Source organism: Dasypus novemcinctus, chromosome 1 (genome assembly GCF_030445035.2).
Source record: "Dasypus novemcinctus isolate mDasNov1 chromosome 1, mDasNov1.1.hap2, whole genome shotgun sequence".
NCBI lineage: Eukaryota > Metazoa > Chordata > Mammalia > Cingulata > Dasypodidae > Dasypus > Dasypus novemcinctus.
This window is the reverse complement of record NC_080673.1, coordinates 199426002-199443136: the sequence shown is the minus strand read 5'-3', so window position 1 is coordinate 199443136 and position 17135 is coordinate 199426002. Positions and strand designations below refer to the sequence as shown.

Below are 17135 nucleotides of genomic sequence, written 5' to 3'. Positions count from 1 at the left end.
TTCCATTTCTTTAAAAAAACTGTTGGAATTTTTATTGGAATTGCATTGAATCTGTATATAAATTTGGGGGGAATTCACATCTTAATGATATTTAGTCTTCCAATCCAGGAACATGGAATATTTTTCATTTATTTAGGTCTTCTTTGATTTCTTTTAGCAGAGCATTTTAGTTTTCTGAATCCTTTTATGTCCTTGGTTAAGTTTATTCCTAAATATTTGGTTCTTTTAGTTACTATTATAAATAGATTTTTTCCCTGACTTCCTTCTCATATTGCTCATTACTATTGTTTAGAAACACTACTGATACTCGCATATTAACGTTGTATCCTGCCACTCTGCTGAACTCATTTATTAGCTCTAGTAGCTTTGTTGTGGACTTTTCAGGACTTTCTAGGTATAGGATTGTGTCATCTGCGAATAGTGAAAGTATTGCTTCTTCCTTTGCAGTTTGGACACCTTTTATTTCTATTTCTTGCCTGATTGCTCTAGCTAGAGCATTTAGCACTATATTGAACAACGGTGGTGACAGTGGGAAACCTTGTCTTGTTGCTGATCTCAATGGGAACGTTTTCAGTCTTTCACCATTGACTACATATTTGTTTTGTTTTTTTCATATAGGCTCTTTATCATGTTGAGAAATTTTCCCTCAAGTCCTATCTTTTGGAGTATTTTTATCAAGAAAGGGTGCTGTATTTTGTCAAATGCCTTTTCTGCATCAAATGAGATGATCATGTGATTTTTTTCTTTGATTTATTAATATAGCATATTACTTGATTAATTTTCTTGTGTTGAACCACCCTTGCATGCCTGGTATAAAACCACTGGATCATGATGAATAATTCTTTAATGTGTTGTTGGATTCAATTAATGAGTATTTTGTTGAGGACTTTTACATCTATATTCATTAGGGAACTGGGTCTGTAATTTTCTTTTTTTACCATATCTTTATTTGGCTTTGGTGTTAGGGTAATATTGGCTTCATAGAATGAGTTTGATAGCATTCCTTCTGGTTCAATTTTTTTGCCAGAGTTTGAGTAAGATTGATATTAATTCTTCTTTGAATGCTTGGTAGAATTCAGCTGTGAAGCCCATCCAGGGTTTTTCATTTTTGGGAGTTATTTGAAGACTATTTCAATCTCTTTATATGTGATTGGTTTGTTGGGGTCTCTTATTTCATTCTAAGTTGTCTGTATGTTCTGAGGAATTTGTCCATTTCATCTACATTGTCTAGTTTGTTGGTGTACTGTTACTCATTAGGGTATCCTCTTATGATCTCTTTTATTTCTGAGGGATCAGAAGTAATGTCCCTGTTTCCATTTCTGATTTTATTTATTTGCATCTTCTCTCTTTTTCCTTTGTCAGTGTAGCTACAGGTTTATCAATTTTGTTGATCTTCTCGATGAGTCAATTTCTCAATTTCATTTATTTCTTCTCTGATCTTTGTTATTTCATTCCTTATGTTTGCTTTGTGAATAGTTTGCCGTTCTTTTTTCTAGTTCCTCCAGGTGTGTAATTAGGTCACTTATTTTAGCTCTTTCTTCTTTTTGAATGTAAGTATTGAGGGCTATAAATTTCTCTCAGCCCTGCATTTGCTGCATCTCTTAGGTTCTGATATATTGTGTTCTCACTTTATTCCATTATGATCAGAGAAAGTGCTTGTATAATTTTGATCTTTTCAACTGTACTGAGATCTGTTTTGTGACCCAACATATTGTCTATCTTGGAGAAAGATCCATGAGCACTTGAGAAGCATATATATCCTGTTGTTTGGGGGTATAAAGTTCTGTATATATCTATTAGGTTTAGTTCATCTATCATATTATTCAAGCTTTCTGTTGTTTTAATTAATCCTCTGCCCACATGTTCTATCCAATGATGAAGGTAGTGTATTGAAGGCTTCAACTATTATTGTAGAGACATCTATTTCTTCCTTAAATTTTGCCAGTGTTTGCCACATGTAACTTGGGGCATCCTTGTTAAGGACATATAGAATTATGATTATTTCTTTCTGGCGAATTGCCCCTTTTATAAATATATAATGTTCTTCCTTGTCTATAATCACAGCTTTATTTTTAAAGTCTATTTCATCCAATATAGTATACCTACTCCAGCTTTTTTGTTTGTTTTTATGTACTGCACACAAGGAATATCTTTTTCCAGCCTTTCATTTTCAATCTATTTGTATCCTTTGGACCTGAGTCTCTTGTAGACAACATACAGATGGCTCATATTTTCTTATCCATTCTACCAGTTCAAGGCTTTTGATTGGGGAGTTTTACCCATTAACATTCAATGTTATTACTGTAAATGCAGTTCTTACTTCACCCATTTTTACCTTTGGGTTTTATCTGTCAAGTCTTATTTTCATCACTATTTTTACACTTTTAATTACTTTTACTGATATCATCTTCATTTATAAAAGGAAGCCTCTCTCATTTGGTCTTTTCTTTTCAGACCATAGTACTTCCCTTAGTATTTCCTGCAAAGCTGTTCTCTTGATTACAGTCTCTTAGTTTCTGTTTATCTGTGTATATTTTAAACTTACCCTCATTTTTGAAAGACAATTTTTCAGATACAAGATTCTTGGTTAGCAGTCTTCTCTTTTAGTATCTTAAATATATCATACCACTGCCTTCTTACCTCCATGGGTTCTGATGAGAAATCAGCATTTAATTTTGCTGGGCATCCCTTGTATGTAATGAATTGCTTTTCTCTTGCTGCTCTCAGGATGCTATCTTTGGCAATTTGACATTCTCATTAGTATGTGTCTCAGAGTAGGTCTATTAGGATTTATTCAGATGGTAGTATGTTGTGGTTTTTGGACATGAATATCTATGTTCTTCAATAAGTTTGGGAAATTTTCTACTGTTACTTCCTCAAATATTCCTTCTGCCCCTTTTTCTTTCTCTTCTTCTTCTGGGACACCCATGATACATACATTTGCACATCTCTTGCTGTCATTTAATTTCCTGAGACCCTGTTAAATTTTTTCCATTCTTTTTTTTAATCTGTTCTTTTGTATGTTCATTTTCTGAGGCCTGTCTCCAAGCTCACTGATCTTTTCTTCTGCCTCTTCAAATCTGCTGTTATATGTCTCCAATGCAATTTTAGTTTCATTTATTGTGCTCTTCATTCCCATAAGATCTGCTATTTTTCTATGTATGCTTTCAAATTCTTCTTTGTGCTCACTGAATGTCTTCTTAATATCCTTAATCTCTTTAGCTATCTCATTAAATTTATTAAGGAGATTTGTTTTAATATCTGAGGCTTGTTGTCTCAACTCCTTTGTCATCTGGAGGTTTAGTTTGTTCTTTTGACTGGGCCATATCTTCCTTTTCTTTGGTATGAATTGTAATTTTTTGTTGGAGTATCAACATCTGCTTTACTTGAATTTATTCTGGGCTCAGTTTCTTTCTCTAGTCTAGGGCTTCCTATTTGATTGGCTTTGTGCTACAGCTCCTCTTTGATACTTGGTTCAACTTACTTTGGAAGTTTATGGTGACTTGTGTTTAGCCAATCTGAAAATTTTCATCTCCTTTTCATGTGTTTATTGCCCCTGCTCCCTTGCTGGTTGCATAGTAGGAGCCAAGGATGTGGTTGGTACTGTAAGTTGCAGACCCTGAAGCTGCCTGTGTTGCCCCAGGAGCCAGTGAAGCTTCTTCCACTTCTACACTGTCAGGGGTAGGGATGGAACTGCAGCCATGTGCAGTAATCCAAGATGTGCTGACCAAGTCCATCTATAATTGCCCAGAGACTAATGAAGCTCCATGCCCCTTCTTCCCCTGCCTGGGGTGGGATGGAACCACAGGTGTGGGCAGTATACTAAGCCATGTGGGTCAAAACTGGCTTCAGTTGCCTAGATAGACTGATGAAGCACGAGTTCCCCCATCCTCCCCAACAGGGGTGGGGTTGAAACCATCAGAGTGCATCACAAAATTGTCTGTGTGGGCCAAAAGAGACTGCAGTTGCCCAGAGAGACTGAGGGAGTGCTGTCCGTCCTCCTCCCTGTCAGGGACAGGGATGGAACCAGAGATGTGTCCAATGGTCTAGTCCTTGAGGGACAAAGGCAGCTGCAGTTGCCCAGAGAGGCTGAGGGAGCACTGTTCCTCCTTCTGCCCTGTCAGGAGAAGGGATGGAGCCAGAGATGTGTCTGATAGTCTAGCACATGGGGGCACAAAGTGGCTGCAGTTGTCTGGAAAGGCTGAGGGAGCACTTTGAGTCTTCCCATGTCAGGGGCAGGAATGCAGTTACAGGTGTCCATCAATCTTGTCCATGGAGGCTAAAAGTGCCTGCTGTTGCCTGGAGATGCTGAGGAATCACCATCCCACTCCTGTCCTACTGAGGATAGGGATGTATCCACCTGGGTGCCCCCAAAAATCTAGTCTGTGCAGGTGAAGAGTGACTATAGTAGCCCAGAGAGGCTAGTGCTGGTTCCCTCAGCTTCCTCCCTGTGGGAGATGGGGCTGGAACCCAGGCTAGGGCGACAAACTGACCTGGGTGGAAAGAAGCCAATCGCTACCTTCACTGTGATTTTCAATCAGCCCCATTTCCCCTCATGCTGGGGGGTGGGATTAAAATGGAGGCTACCAACCTCTTTCTAACTTGGGCAGGTTGAGATGTTAGCTGTTCTTAGGATGGACTTTAGCCAGCCAAATTTACTAAGCAGTAGCTGAAGTGAGTGCCCCATCATCGCTTCCTCCCCTGTTTTTGGGAATTGGAACTTCCAACTCCAGTCACGGAATAGCTCCCAAGGCATCTTGTGCCTCCAGTGGGGGATGGATACCAGCCTCTGTGGCGTGGAGGACCCTGTTCATGAATCTTCAGCACAGATAGACAGTCTCCTCCTTCCGTTCTTACAAAAATGTTGCAAGATGCTCTCCTGGGCCCCTGAAATAAGTGATTTAAATAGCTCTGGCTGATTACTACCTGCTGACAATTTTTTTTTTTTTGACATTTTGCATTTTTAATGGTTGTGATTGTAATATAATCGAATTTTGAAAACAATGGCTAAGGTTTGGGTTTACCAATCTTGGAATGATTTGAAACTGCGACTGTATTTATGAGAATTGGGCAAATTCACCAATTCAGGATCCACTCCTGTGAACTTTTTGATCAATTTCTTTCCACTTACGTACCATCATCTTGGGAGATCCAGGCATATTCATCCGTGTCATCCTCTGCTGAATATAAATACAGGTGTTGCAACATTTAGAAAGAGCCAGAAGGGGGCACTGGATGTTCACATATTCTATCTCCATCTTCCAGTCATAAAACTATTTATATTTTCCTTTAACAGTGGTGGGAAAAATCAACCATCGAGGCTGCCTTCCTTAGACAACTAAAAAATCAAGAGTTCCTGGACAAAATAAAATGTCTTGTCTGTTTAAGCAAATAAGTCAATATATATATATTTATTTATCATGGTTTTAAATGTATATTGTAAGGTAAGACAGAAGGGTCCATTTTCTAAATATGGCTATCCTTGCCAATTTCATTCTTTATTTCATGAAAGGAGAAAAACTCCAGACTTTACTTTATGGAAGAACGTGCCATTTTTTGTTATATATCAACCTCTGAGAAGGTATTGCCATTGACAGGTTTTCCAAGTTTGAATATGTCTGTCTTCTCCAGCCTTGGCATCTTTTTTTTTTTTTTCCTTCTAAGAATTTATTTTTTGATAGATTGTTTTTACTATACAAAATATATGCAACTGTAGGAAAATTACAAGAAACAGTTAAGAAAAAAAAGGAAAAAAAATCACCATAATATCACCACACCAAGGTAACCACTGTAAATGTTTGATTATTGCTAAATATGGACACACACACACAGAGGCTATATGGTATAGCATATATATGTACATATACGATCACATTATGCGCACACTATTTCCCTATCTGCTTTTTCATATAATAATATCCTATCAACATTTCCATGTCAATGAATATGCTTCAACATCGTCATTTTAAATGGCTACGTAATGTTTTCTCATTTACATGCCTTACCATGTTTTCAACCAATTGAGGGTGAATGTTGCAAGTAACTAAAGGTTTTATATCTAGTAATATTATTCATATCGCTGTGATGAGCACTGTTTTATGTAAACCCTCATGTACATCCTTCATTATTTCAGTTCCAATACCTTTTGATAGACATTTGCAGGGGTTCGTAAACCTGTATAGGCTGCGGTGGTGTGATTTGCTGCTAACTATTTTTGGCAGTGTATAGATTCAAGTGTGTATGGGCAGTCCTGGACAATTGTTTCCCAATTTAAGTTTTTTGGGTTTTACTTGTTTTCTTTTCTCTGCTTGTGTCTCTAGAATATTGTTGATGAAAGGGAATACCCGCTGTCAGTTTTTCTCTACCTTAGCCAAGGAAGGGAAGCATGGTAGGAAAGGGAAGGAGCACAGCTAGGTAATGTTGGCTGCTTTATTTTCCTCATGTGGCTGATCATCCACAGTCACTGCATCAGATTAGCCACCCCGCTCTCAGACGCCGTCTCCCTTAGAGTTTTCTATGGTCTTCTCCAGGACTCCTGGGCTCCAGGAAGGGATGAGCGGTGGCAGATATCAAGACCCAAGACTCCAGTACAATTTGGAAGCATGTGCCTTGAGCAGATCTAACCTTTGTTAGCTTAAAAAAAAACATTTTCTTCAAGAGAAATTAGAGCTGGGTGCTAGTTTCCTATTTACCCTTGTATTTCACAACTTTGATTTTACCCTGTGGAATATGCTGAGAGCTGGCTAGATGCACTGGTGCACCCCCTGGTGAACACTTCAAATTATTTTGCTGATTATAGCACTGTCCTTGGTCTCTGTCACTTCTTTGTAAACTTTATCTTTTTTATTTCTCAACTTTTCTAATTCCAGTCATTAGTTTAGCCACAGTCTTTCTAAAGAAGTTCTATGGAACCTTCCCTTAAAAAGTTACATTCTAAGAGGAATAGAATATATTTAATTCTATTTTTTACTAAAACTTCAATAGACTCTTATTAAGTGTCTAGTATGAGGAACAAGGCTCTAAAAATACTGAAGAAGCATAATCTGTGGTTTCTGACCCATTCCTTCACCCAACACATATTTTGAGGGGGGCCTATCAATCTGACATTAAGTATCCACAATGCTGCCCCTTAGGCCCGAGCATACCCATTTCACAGATGGAGAAACCCAGGCTTGGAGGAAGCTGTGCTTGGTCTGTGATCGCACTGCTAACAAGTGGAGGGCCAGGATTCCTGCCCAGTATGCCGAATTCCAAAGCTGTGCTAGTCACACACTGGGCTACACCCTGGGACCAACCATAGGGAGAGACAGGAGGGAGCGAATGCCACTATGAACAAACCTAAGTTTTGTTTCATTGAGGGGAAACCAGAGAAGAGCGGAAAGACCAGTTCAATAGCCCTGTGCTGCCGTTCCCTCATAGAGGTGATAAAGCAGCTCTGACTCACCTGTACCACTCTGGATGTGAGGCCATGACCTAGGGCAGAAAAGAGAAAGCAGGTGAGTGCCGATGGCGAGGAGGTGACTGACTCCCCCAAGCAGCGGTGGTCTCCAAAGGCCATTCAGCGATCAACCTGTGAAATGCTTTATCTTTTTATTTTTACGGTCTTGAAATATATTGTGGTAGATTGAATTCTGTACCCCAGTTTGGGCACGTTCTTGGTCTTGTCTGCCTTCTGGTGAGTGTGGACCCATTGTCAGTAAGATGCTACTTCAGTTAAGGCATGGCCCAATCAAATCAGGTTGGAGTTTAGTCTGGACTACTGCAGTCCTTTATACGCAAAGTGAAAGTCAGATGGAGAGAAACTACGAGAACCGGCCAGAAGCTGGAAGCCAATTGAACCTGGAAGAGAAAGAAGATGGCACCATTTCTATTGCCATGGGACAGAAAAGCTAAGGAACTCCAAAGATTGCTGGCCAGCCAGAAGATACCAGTTCTGGGAGGAAGCCAAGCTTTCAGGCCTCTGAAACTGTGAGCCAATAAATTCCTGTTGTTAAGCCAACCCGTTTTATTATTTTTATAGCAGCTAGGAAACTAAATAATGTATTATCACATTTTATAGAAAATATAGGGAATGGAGAAACACGATGTTGAAGAAAATAATAAACCTATCTCTGTATAAAGATAGCACACAAGGATATATGTGATGTCAATTTTAAAAATGCATTCCAAATCTTTAAATGCTGCTCGAAAACATGAAATTTTCATGTGGCTGTATGATTTTTTTGGATTTAGGTTCTTGTTAATCTTTTACTACTGTAAATAATGATGCAATGTGAACCCATTCTTGCATTTTTTTCATCTAATCTCCTAATATTTCCATGGAGAGGTTCCATCAAGTGTAATTAAGGGGTCAAATAGTATGGGAATTCTAAGTCCCTTGTTACTTGGTACTCAGTTGCTTTCTGGATGGGTTGTATCAATTTATATTCTTATTCAAAGAATTTGAAGTGATCGCCTCACTGCATCTCACCACTATTAAATCCATATTTTAAAACAACTTTGGCTATCTTGCTCTTGATTTCTTATTTTACCTGTTTCACTTCCTTGATGACTAGCAAATGGAATTATTATTTTTTCACATGATCTTGGACCACTTGCATTCCTTCCGTGAAAAATTATCTGTATATGTCTTTGTCCAGTTTGCCAACTAGTCCTTGGCACATCTACAAAATTGACTCTTTGACAGGTGTATTTTTGGGAGCACTTTTCTCTAGGTTTGGTGCAATGATTTGAAAAGCCCTGAGGCAATGAAAAGCTCAGAAGGATGCTGCTTCTATGAGCCGACTTGTTTGTGCCTTTAATAATCCCCTGCCTGCCTTTGCGTTACATCTTTCCTCCGAGGCTCTCAAAGTGCGTCACAGGAGCAATTAATTGAGCATCGCAACACACATCAGGGTGTAAATATTTATAAGGCCTGTTTGGTGGCTGGGACAGCGGGCTCACAATAGTTGAGTGGTAAGACGTTAGTAACCACGAATCTACAGCCTACCCGTCCAACCTCCATATCAATCAGTTGCCTTCTCTCCACCATTTTAACACTCAAAGTGACCCTGTGGGGGTAATTATAATTGCATGAGATTTACAGAAGAGGAAGAGGGGAGATTCAGAGAGGCAGATGACCTGCCCAACCCTACAAGGCCACTGAGAGCAAACAACTTGACCCCAAGCCATCTGGTTGGCACATCCTCGCTATCTTCCCTGCCCCTTTCCTGTAGGAGGTGACACGCCATGCTTTGGGGGCACCATGCAGCTGTGGCCTCAGAACTCCCGTGGTTTGGAACTGGAGCCCTTTAAGGTTGCCTGAGACTGTAGAAATTAACAGTAAATCAGCAAATCATTTATCTGGAGTTCAGAGTGCTCTGTCTTGGCACTGTATACATCCGGCCTCTTCCCTGACACCCTGAGTTTTTATTAAGGCTGCACAAAGGGCTCCCCAGACCTGCAACCCTAAATGGAAAAAAGTATGTTTTTGTAACTGTGTGCAGTGAGTTTAATATATGCGTGGCAAATCATCGGATGGATAGGAAGGCAGAAATTCAAATGCAGGAAGTAAGAAGAGCTGAGCCCAGGAATTTTTGAATACCAGGCAAATTCTTCCCAGGACCTAGAAAAAACTGTAGCTTTTAAATTTAGGATCCTGTCCTTCTTCCCACCGTAGCCTGACCTGGTATTTAGAATCAAAGACTGTTAGCACTGGAAAGCACGGCGGGGATAATGCTGCCCAATTCATTAGCTTTACGAGCGGAAGACTGAGGCCCAGAACTGCCAGGGCGCTGTTCAAGGGCTCAGACTTTTGGCAGCAGAGCTGAGGACTTCAGATTCCTAGAAAGAGTGGAACCAAGAGGAAAAGAAAAGAACCTGTACTTTGGAGCACCTGTGTGGACTCTAAACTCAGTGCCACTCTGGATGGAAGGGGTTTCTGTCCTCATTTTGCAGATGCAACGGATGCTCAGAACAGTTAAGCAACTTGTCTAAGATGGCACAGCAAGCAATTGGCAGAGCCGGGATCCGTCTGTCTCTGGGGTCTGTCAAGTCTGTAGCAGCCACGTAGACTTCAGAATACTCTGCATCTAGGAGAGTTCTCCCAAGTGTCCAGGCTGTCTGCGGCACCACTTATCGGATCCGCTCTGCCCTCTGTGGGGCCCTGTAGCGATGGTACTCATTCCCAGGTCATATCCCGTGGGATTGTGCACCCTAGGGTTCCCTGTGCATCAACGCAAGCCAAATGAATTAGCAGAGAAGCATCGGCAGAACAGGGAAGGCTGTTATTCCTGCTGAGCCTGCTGCAGTGAGCTGGAGAGCCGGGGAAACAGAGGGGGAAGGGAGGGGAGGAAGGCTGGGGCTGCCGCCTGGGGCTTGGAAAGGGGCGCTCCTGGAGAGGCGTTCTGGGCACCACTGGCTGCAGTGTGGACGTTGTCTTGACACCAGCAGCTGACAAGCCCTCTGATACGACTCCTGGGCTAATACTCTTCACAGCCTGACAGCCCAGGGTGATTAATGAAGGATGCTGCCAGCAAACTTTATGGAGATTTGATGGGCTCTATCTGTGCTCAGGCAAGTCCCATGTGTTAGCAAGCTGCCTCTTGCCGGGAATGGCAAGGATGCACCCCGGCTTCCTTCCGTCAACGACATGAACAACACGGTCATGTGCATATGGGCCACAGCTGGACGGTGTTCCGGCTTGGCAGCCACCCTCCTGCTCACCCCATTCCCCTGCTCCACATCTGGGCCTTTCCTCTGAATTTCTGGCTTGTGTAGGCAAGTCTCCACACTGTAGCAAGGAAGTTCATGGGATAGGAAACAAACAAGGCTAAGCCCCAGAGGTTTGTGGTTTTCAATATTTAAAGCATTTTACAAATATTTTAATTTTTGAGTTATTTTTAATTTTTAATACTTTTCAATAATTTAGTATGTTTAGTAATTTTTAATTTTTAAAGGGTACTAGAGCAAATGCATATCCATGCCACCCCCTCCTGCTCTCCCCTGCTGCCTGGATGAACTGATTCTGATGAGGTCGGCAGAGTGTACTTGCGTTCTCCTTATCCATGGGAACAACGTTTGGATCGTGTGTTATTCTGGTCTCATAGAGATGGGCTCTGTCCTGTCTCCAGGGCCAAATCTCTGGCCCCCTCGAGTACGGCGCGAGCAGTCCCCTCTGGGTCTCCTAAGGTACCAGCTACTTGTTCAGGATGTGGAGCACAATTCCCTCGGCCAGCCTTTCCATCTCCCAAACCCTTTCAGAGGTGGCTCAGCTTCACATCTCATTTTCACTTCTGTCCTGATAATGAAAAGACTACTTCAGAATGACATTCCCTAATTTTTGAAAGACAAGTGATATTTCTAAGAGTTAATAAACTTAAAAAAAAAAACAATCCAGAGAGAAGGTAAAAAGGGATCTAAAGTTTCTAAATTCATTCCCTTCTCCCCTTTATTTGATTGTTCACATTGTGTCAGTTATTGTGCACGTTACATAACTTATTTCATCCAAATCTCATCGCAACTCAATTTTAGGGATATTATGGAATGCTAGAGCCAAAATGGGGCATTAAAGACCATAAACAGACCCTTTGATTTTGTTGATTAATTGACTGGATGAGGCTTGCCCCTGGACAGTGGGTGGTGCCTTGAGTTGGCCCCTGCTCCTCCCGCTCCACCTCTCCACGTGCATGGTAGCACCGGGGAGGTTTGGAAATGCGTAGTATGCACAGAGAATAGGGGACTGGAGGGGATAAGCTAGAAGACCCAGTTGTTCTGGAGTCTCATAGAGCTTTGTGATGTGTGTAGATAAAGGATACTCAGCACTGTATCACCGGAAAGTGAATTAGGAGCAGGTACAATCAACTGGAGAGGAAAGAACTGGGATCTATAAGAGTTTAGGTGAGAAGTAGTGATGACCTTATCTGGGAGTGTTGCCTCCTTTCCCATATGCTCACCAAAGCCCTTCTCTGGTCACCTGTAGTACCTGGCTGGCACCTGTCTAAAGGAACTCACACTCAAATTGCAATAACAAAGTACAATTGATTTCTTGCCTCCTTCACTGGACCACAAGCTCCTACCAGAGAGACCCAGAACCCAGTGCAGTGCCTGGACCTTGCCTGGACCTTGGCCCATCCACAAAAATGTGCTGCTTGAGTGACAGTGAGTGAGTAAAGAGAATGAACGAGTGAATGGCTGAATGAATGAATGCAGTGCTCGTTTGCACAGGGGAGCATGGATAAGAGGAGCACCCCGAGAGCAAGAGCCTAGAGACCTGGTCTGGGTGGACACATGGACCCTTCTCTTCCCAGGCCATAGGCGCCCACCCCATATGAGTACACACATGCCTCTGATATTCCCCCTGGAACCGGCTCCACGTTTCCTTTATGGATCCGAGATTGGAGAAGCATCTCCCAGCCCTGTATTCCTCTGAAGCAGATCATATTCACACCAAGGTGAGGTCAAGCCAAGGCTTATATTTAGTAAGTGAATAAATGGGTTCCTTCTCTGTTAAAAGCATCCTTGGTTAGTTTTAAGGGTCTTCCTCTTTTCTCCACATGTTTTTTAATTAAAAATCTTTGGCAGATGCAATTTCCCAAAGGGATCTGAGGAAAACACCGTAAGTGTGGTGTCATTCAGAACTGCAATAAAGCTTGTACCTCGTAATCAGGCGAGGCTCAGCCTAACTCTACCTCCTCAGGAGCCTCCCCTGTCAGGGCCCGCTGGAACCGCTCCTCCTGGGAGCTCCTGCAGTGCTCCTTGCTCTAATAATATCCTCCACAGAAAAGTTTAAAGGGAGCATATGATTATTACTCTCTTTTTAAAACCTCGTATTGCTGAACCTTACTTGTGTTTTCTTTCTTTCCTCAATGAGAGTTTAAGTTCCTTGAGGACAGAAAGCATGTCTTGTAAACTGAAATCCGTTTCATATGAGCTATTTCTGTCCCTGACAAATATTCAAAAATGAAAACCCAAATCTGTGACATTTCAATGGGTTACGTGGCAGAGCATAAGAGTAACAGGATGGCTCTTGATGCCTGCTTTCAGATAGTCCTCCAACAACCCTCGCATATCCCTCCCCGGTGCCCTCCCTCTGATCCCCCTCTCAGTCTCTATCTCATATTTCTTCCCCTTTCCATCCTTCTCCCCCTGGTACACTGCCTTTGCTGTCTATTTAAGTATCTTGTATGTGCTAGGTATGTGTGAGGTTCTGGGGACAGTGCCAGCTAACAGCATCCTGGCATCTCTGCACCCTGCAGCCATAGCGGGTCCTGATTCCATCTCCTTCTTCCCTCCCTCCAGGACACACTTACTGAGCATCTGCTATCCAGTGTCTTGTGCACAACCATTCAATGCCTCCCCTGTGAAAGCATTTGCACCCTCCATAAAACTCTTGGCCTGTAAGATCTATCAGGAGGACACTGCACTTTCCATCCAACGAGCAGAAGCGGCTTATGGATTTCTCAGAACTAGATTCCCAGGACATCTCTAGAACAGGAGGGGCAAAACCAGAGCAGGCAAGGGAGCAAACCAGCAGCAGCGCTCGCCCTTCTTCTGGGGCCACAGGTGAGCCCGGCTCAGTGCACAGACTAGAATAGGGCTCCCATCTCCTGGTTGAATACTGGCTCCCTGGGGCCCTGAGAAATTACAGCCACCTGCATCCTTTCACCCTGGAATTAAATATGGCTGCAGGTGCTGGTAGCAGAAGGAACAGAATCGATAGTCAGTGAGGTGGTGACTCTTGAAGGGTTTGACTATTGAAAGTGTGAACAACACTGTTAATAATAACGCTGTCAAGAGCAGGGGAGGTAAAAGAGACCTGCCCTTGGAAAGCAAAGCCATGGGTTGGAATATTGGCTCTGCAACTCGTTAGGGTGTGGGCTAGCCCTTAAGCTCCCTGATCCCCAGTCTTCTTGAGCTCCTACAGGGCCTGCTGGCTCATGGTACCTTGCCTTATGACCTTTTATACATCCTTTTACGTTTCCAGCCCACTCTCCTGTCCTGCACCAAAGACTGAGCACCTAATGGCAGTGGCTGGGTCTCCATCTTGAAGTTTCCTTAAAACAGTTTATGATGCAGTGTCCTTCAGCAGGCTAAGGGATCAGGCATTTCTCCAGGAGGAGAACAACTTCTGCACCCACCATCCCTTCCCTCCCTTCTGTCCTCTCCCACTTGGTCCCTGTCTTATTTCTTCCTCCACCCCACTTAATGTCACTCATCATATAGGGGCCAAGGTGGAGCAGAGCCCAGGGCCCTCTTGTTCCAACTCCAGGACTTGCACTCTTGGTAATGATGCTTAAAACAGAGGTTTTCAAACTTGAGCATGCATCAGAATCCCTGGGTGGGCTTGTGTCAACATGGGTGCCTGGATTCCAACCCCGAGTTTCTGATTCAGTAGGTCTGGGATGACCCCGAGAACATGCATCTCTAAGAAGTTCCCAGGTGGTGCGGACGCTCCCGGTCCCAGGACCATGCTCTGAGGGCCACTGCCTGGAGACATTGTGCTGATTACAGATATAGGTGCTATTTTGAGGGGTACAATGTGGACACCCCATCTACACAGTGGAGGGTCTCAACAGATTAGAAACTCTACTAGGAAGAGAAAAAAATATTCCTGTATACATACTGATATGTAAGAAAATTTTGGCAGCTCTGTGCCTGTGACCAAAACATATAACCTCCCTCGGGTTATCTGTCCTTGTCTGTAAAGTAGGAATAATAGCTACTTCAGAGCATGATTGTGAAGATGAAAGATCAAAGTTCCCTTCACGGTGCCTGGTGCCTATTAGGTGCTCAGCGATTGAGTTCATGGTGGACTCAGTTGGAAGGCATCAATCACGTTATTTCTTTCCCTATCTATATACATGCAGAAACAGCAAATCATAGAAAAATGAATTTTTGGGATTTAGTCAAGTGAATTCTATGGAATGTTCTAGGACACATGCATCTCAGCAGTGGTGGCCGATCATGGATAATGGAGGGGGTTCCACTTTGCTCTTGGACAACTTCCTGGGACGTATCCTCTGGGGAGGCTCCAGTGCCCAGCTTAGCATGTTTGTGTGTGTGTATGTACTTCCCAGTGCATGCTGGAGAACTGGAAGAGGGGGGTGTGGACATCTCTCCAATGTCAGGCAGGAGAGTTGGCGCAACACCTAACTAACTGCGGTCACCCCTCAGGCTGAAGTGTGGTTTGCTGGCCTGGCGAGGGGCGGCGGCCGCGGTAGGCCTATTCCAAACCGCTGCCCCATAATAGGGTGGTTGGTCGGGCCCACCGCCACCCCTGAAGGAAGCTCGGCATGGGCGCAGAGTGCCCTCGGGTCTCCCCTTCTCGGCAGCCATGCTTCCGCGGCTGCCCCTCCTCCCGGATGGTGCCACACGATGCCTTGTGGGGCGGCACCCTTCTTCTTCCAGTCTTCCCTTTTCCCTCCCCCCCGACAGCAGCAACAGCCAGGCGTGGGCGGAAAAATCCAGTCTGCCCTTTTCCCTCCTCCCGACAGCAGCAACAGCCAGACGTGGGCAGGAAACTCCAGTCTGCCCTCTACCCCAGCAACAGCAGCCACCAATCACTAAACCCTGCCACTTCCCCCAGCAACAGCGACAGCCAATCCCTAACCACCACCCCTCCCCCGTCCAGTACCGCCCACTGACCTTTCTCTGGCAACCAATCAGAACAGGGCGTGGCTTCAACCAATCAGCCTTCCGCAGACCCTATAAAACTGTTGCCTCTCCCTCAATAAAGTGGACTTGCGTGTTTACCTTGTCTCAGCAGTAGTTCTTCTGCCGTGCGCCCTCCAGTCCTGAGAGCCCCCGACAAGGGCCTGGCCTCCCTTGTCCCCAGTTCGTCGCCTGCTTCGCCGGGCGACCCCGTCAGCCGAACCGCGCAACCCCTTGTGAGACCGATCCCTCGTCTGCTGCCGGACCGACCCCTCGTCCCAAGTGGGACCGACCCCTCGTCCGCAGCCAGACCCCACCTCTACCGACCGAGCAAGCCGCCGCAACTAACCAATGGCAGTAACTGAGGGCAGTGACCTGGAGCTCCAGGCAAAATTATGTACCCTTACCAGCTGCATTCTTTGCTCCTAAAAAGGGGAGGTTCGTCAGGTGTCACTGTTAGGACCTAGCTAGTGCATGTGCTTGCTCAGTGGCTGCTGGTCTTTGCTACTGATTGAGGATCTACTATGGCCCAGGCATAGTTCAGAGGTTATTCATTTACAGCATTATTCATTGCACTGCACTAGGTGCAGGGGATTCAGTGGTGTGTCTATCACTTATTTTCAAATACTAATTCTAAAATGCATGAGGTGCTGGAATGGATGGAGCTTGTCTGAGGTCACACATCTAGTAACCAGTCCAGATTAAAATCCAGGCCCAGCAGACTGCCCCTACCCTGCGACACAGCCCATAATAGTATCCTGCTTACCTTCATCATCACCAAAGTTTAATAATCATAATTTGTATGGGTTAGAATACAGAGTTTGATAGTTATTAAACAAGATAGTGGACCCAACTATGCAGTTTTTTGATTTGATTTATAGATTCCAAATACAAATTTATATTCATATAATACTTGCATTATAAAATATGCAGTGGTACTGAGATTCGTATGTATATATGAATTTTTTTAATTTGGGTTTATAAATGGTTTGGAACAGGTTACAGAAACATCATCTGTTGCTCTTTTTAATATATCTTGAGCATGCTATGACACATCCTGAAATAATTTCCTTCAGAAAAAAGCACTACTCCTCTCTCACTCTTTTTTTTTTCCAAATGTGACTGTAAATATTACTTTGATGTATGTAATTGCTTTAACCATCTCCATTTGAAGGAAGGCGTCTAACCCTTCCATCTCCCATCTCTTTCCATTGTCAAGAAAGAAGAAAAATTTACTTAAAATGCATTATTCAAACATAGTTAAAGTAAACATTCAAGAAGTCTGAGAACAGCCACAAATTTTCCTTTGCTTAATGTAGTCTTGAAAATATTTCAAATGTTCTGTCTTAGAGGCATTCATTCAGTCTACTTGAGGAAAATGTTTGTTCAAGCAAATCCTAGGATCCAAACACGAGTAAAGCATCTAGCACACAGTAGGTCTGAAAGCATGCTTGGAGGCATGCCCTGAGCTGAACTAGATTGGCACACAAGGGTGGGTAGAACAT

General features: G+C 43.4%; 1 protein-coding gene across 3 annotated transcripts in view; it reads right to left on the bottom strand.

The window, feature by feature from the left end:
• CLNK (cytokine dependent hematopoietic cell linker) overlaps window positions 1-17135 on the bottom strand; it is a 261778-nt gene that overhangs the window by 89980 nt on the left and 154663 nt on the right. For all 3 annotated transcript variants that reach the window (XM_058301030.2, XM_071217299.1, XM_058301032.2), the window contains exon 4: window positions 7445-7473. In XM_058301030.2, coding sequence (XP_058157013.1) covers window positions 7445-7473 — 29 coding nt within the window. The remainder of the gene's footprint in view (window positions 1-7444; window positions 7474-17135) is intronic.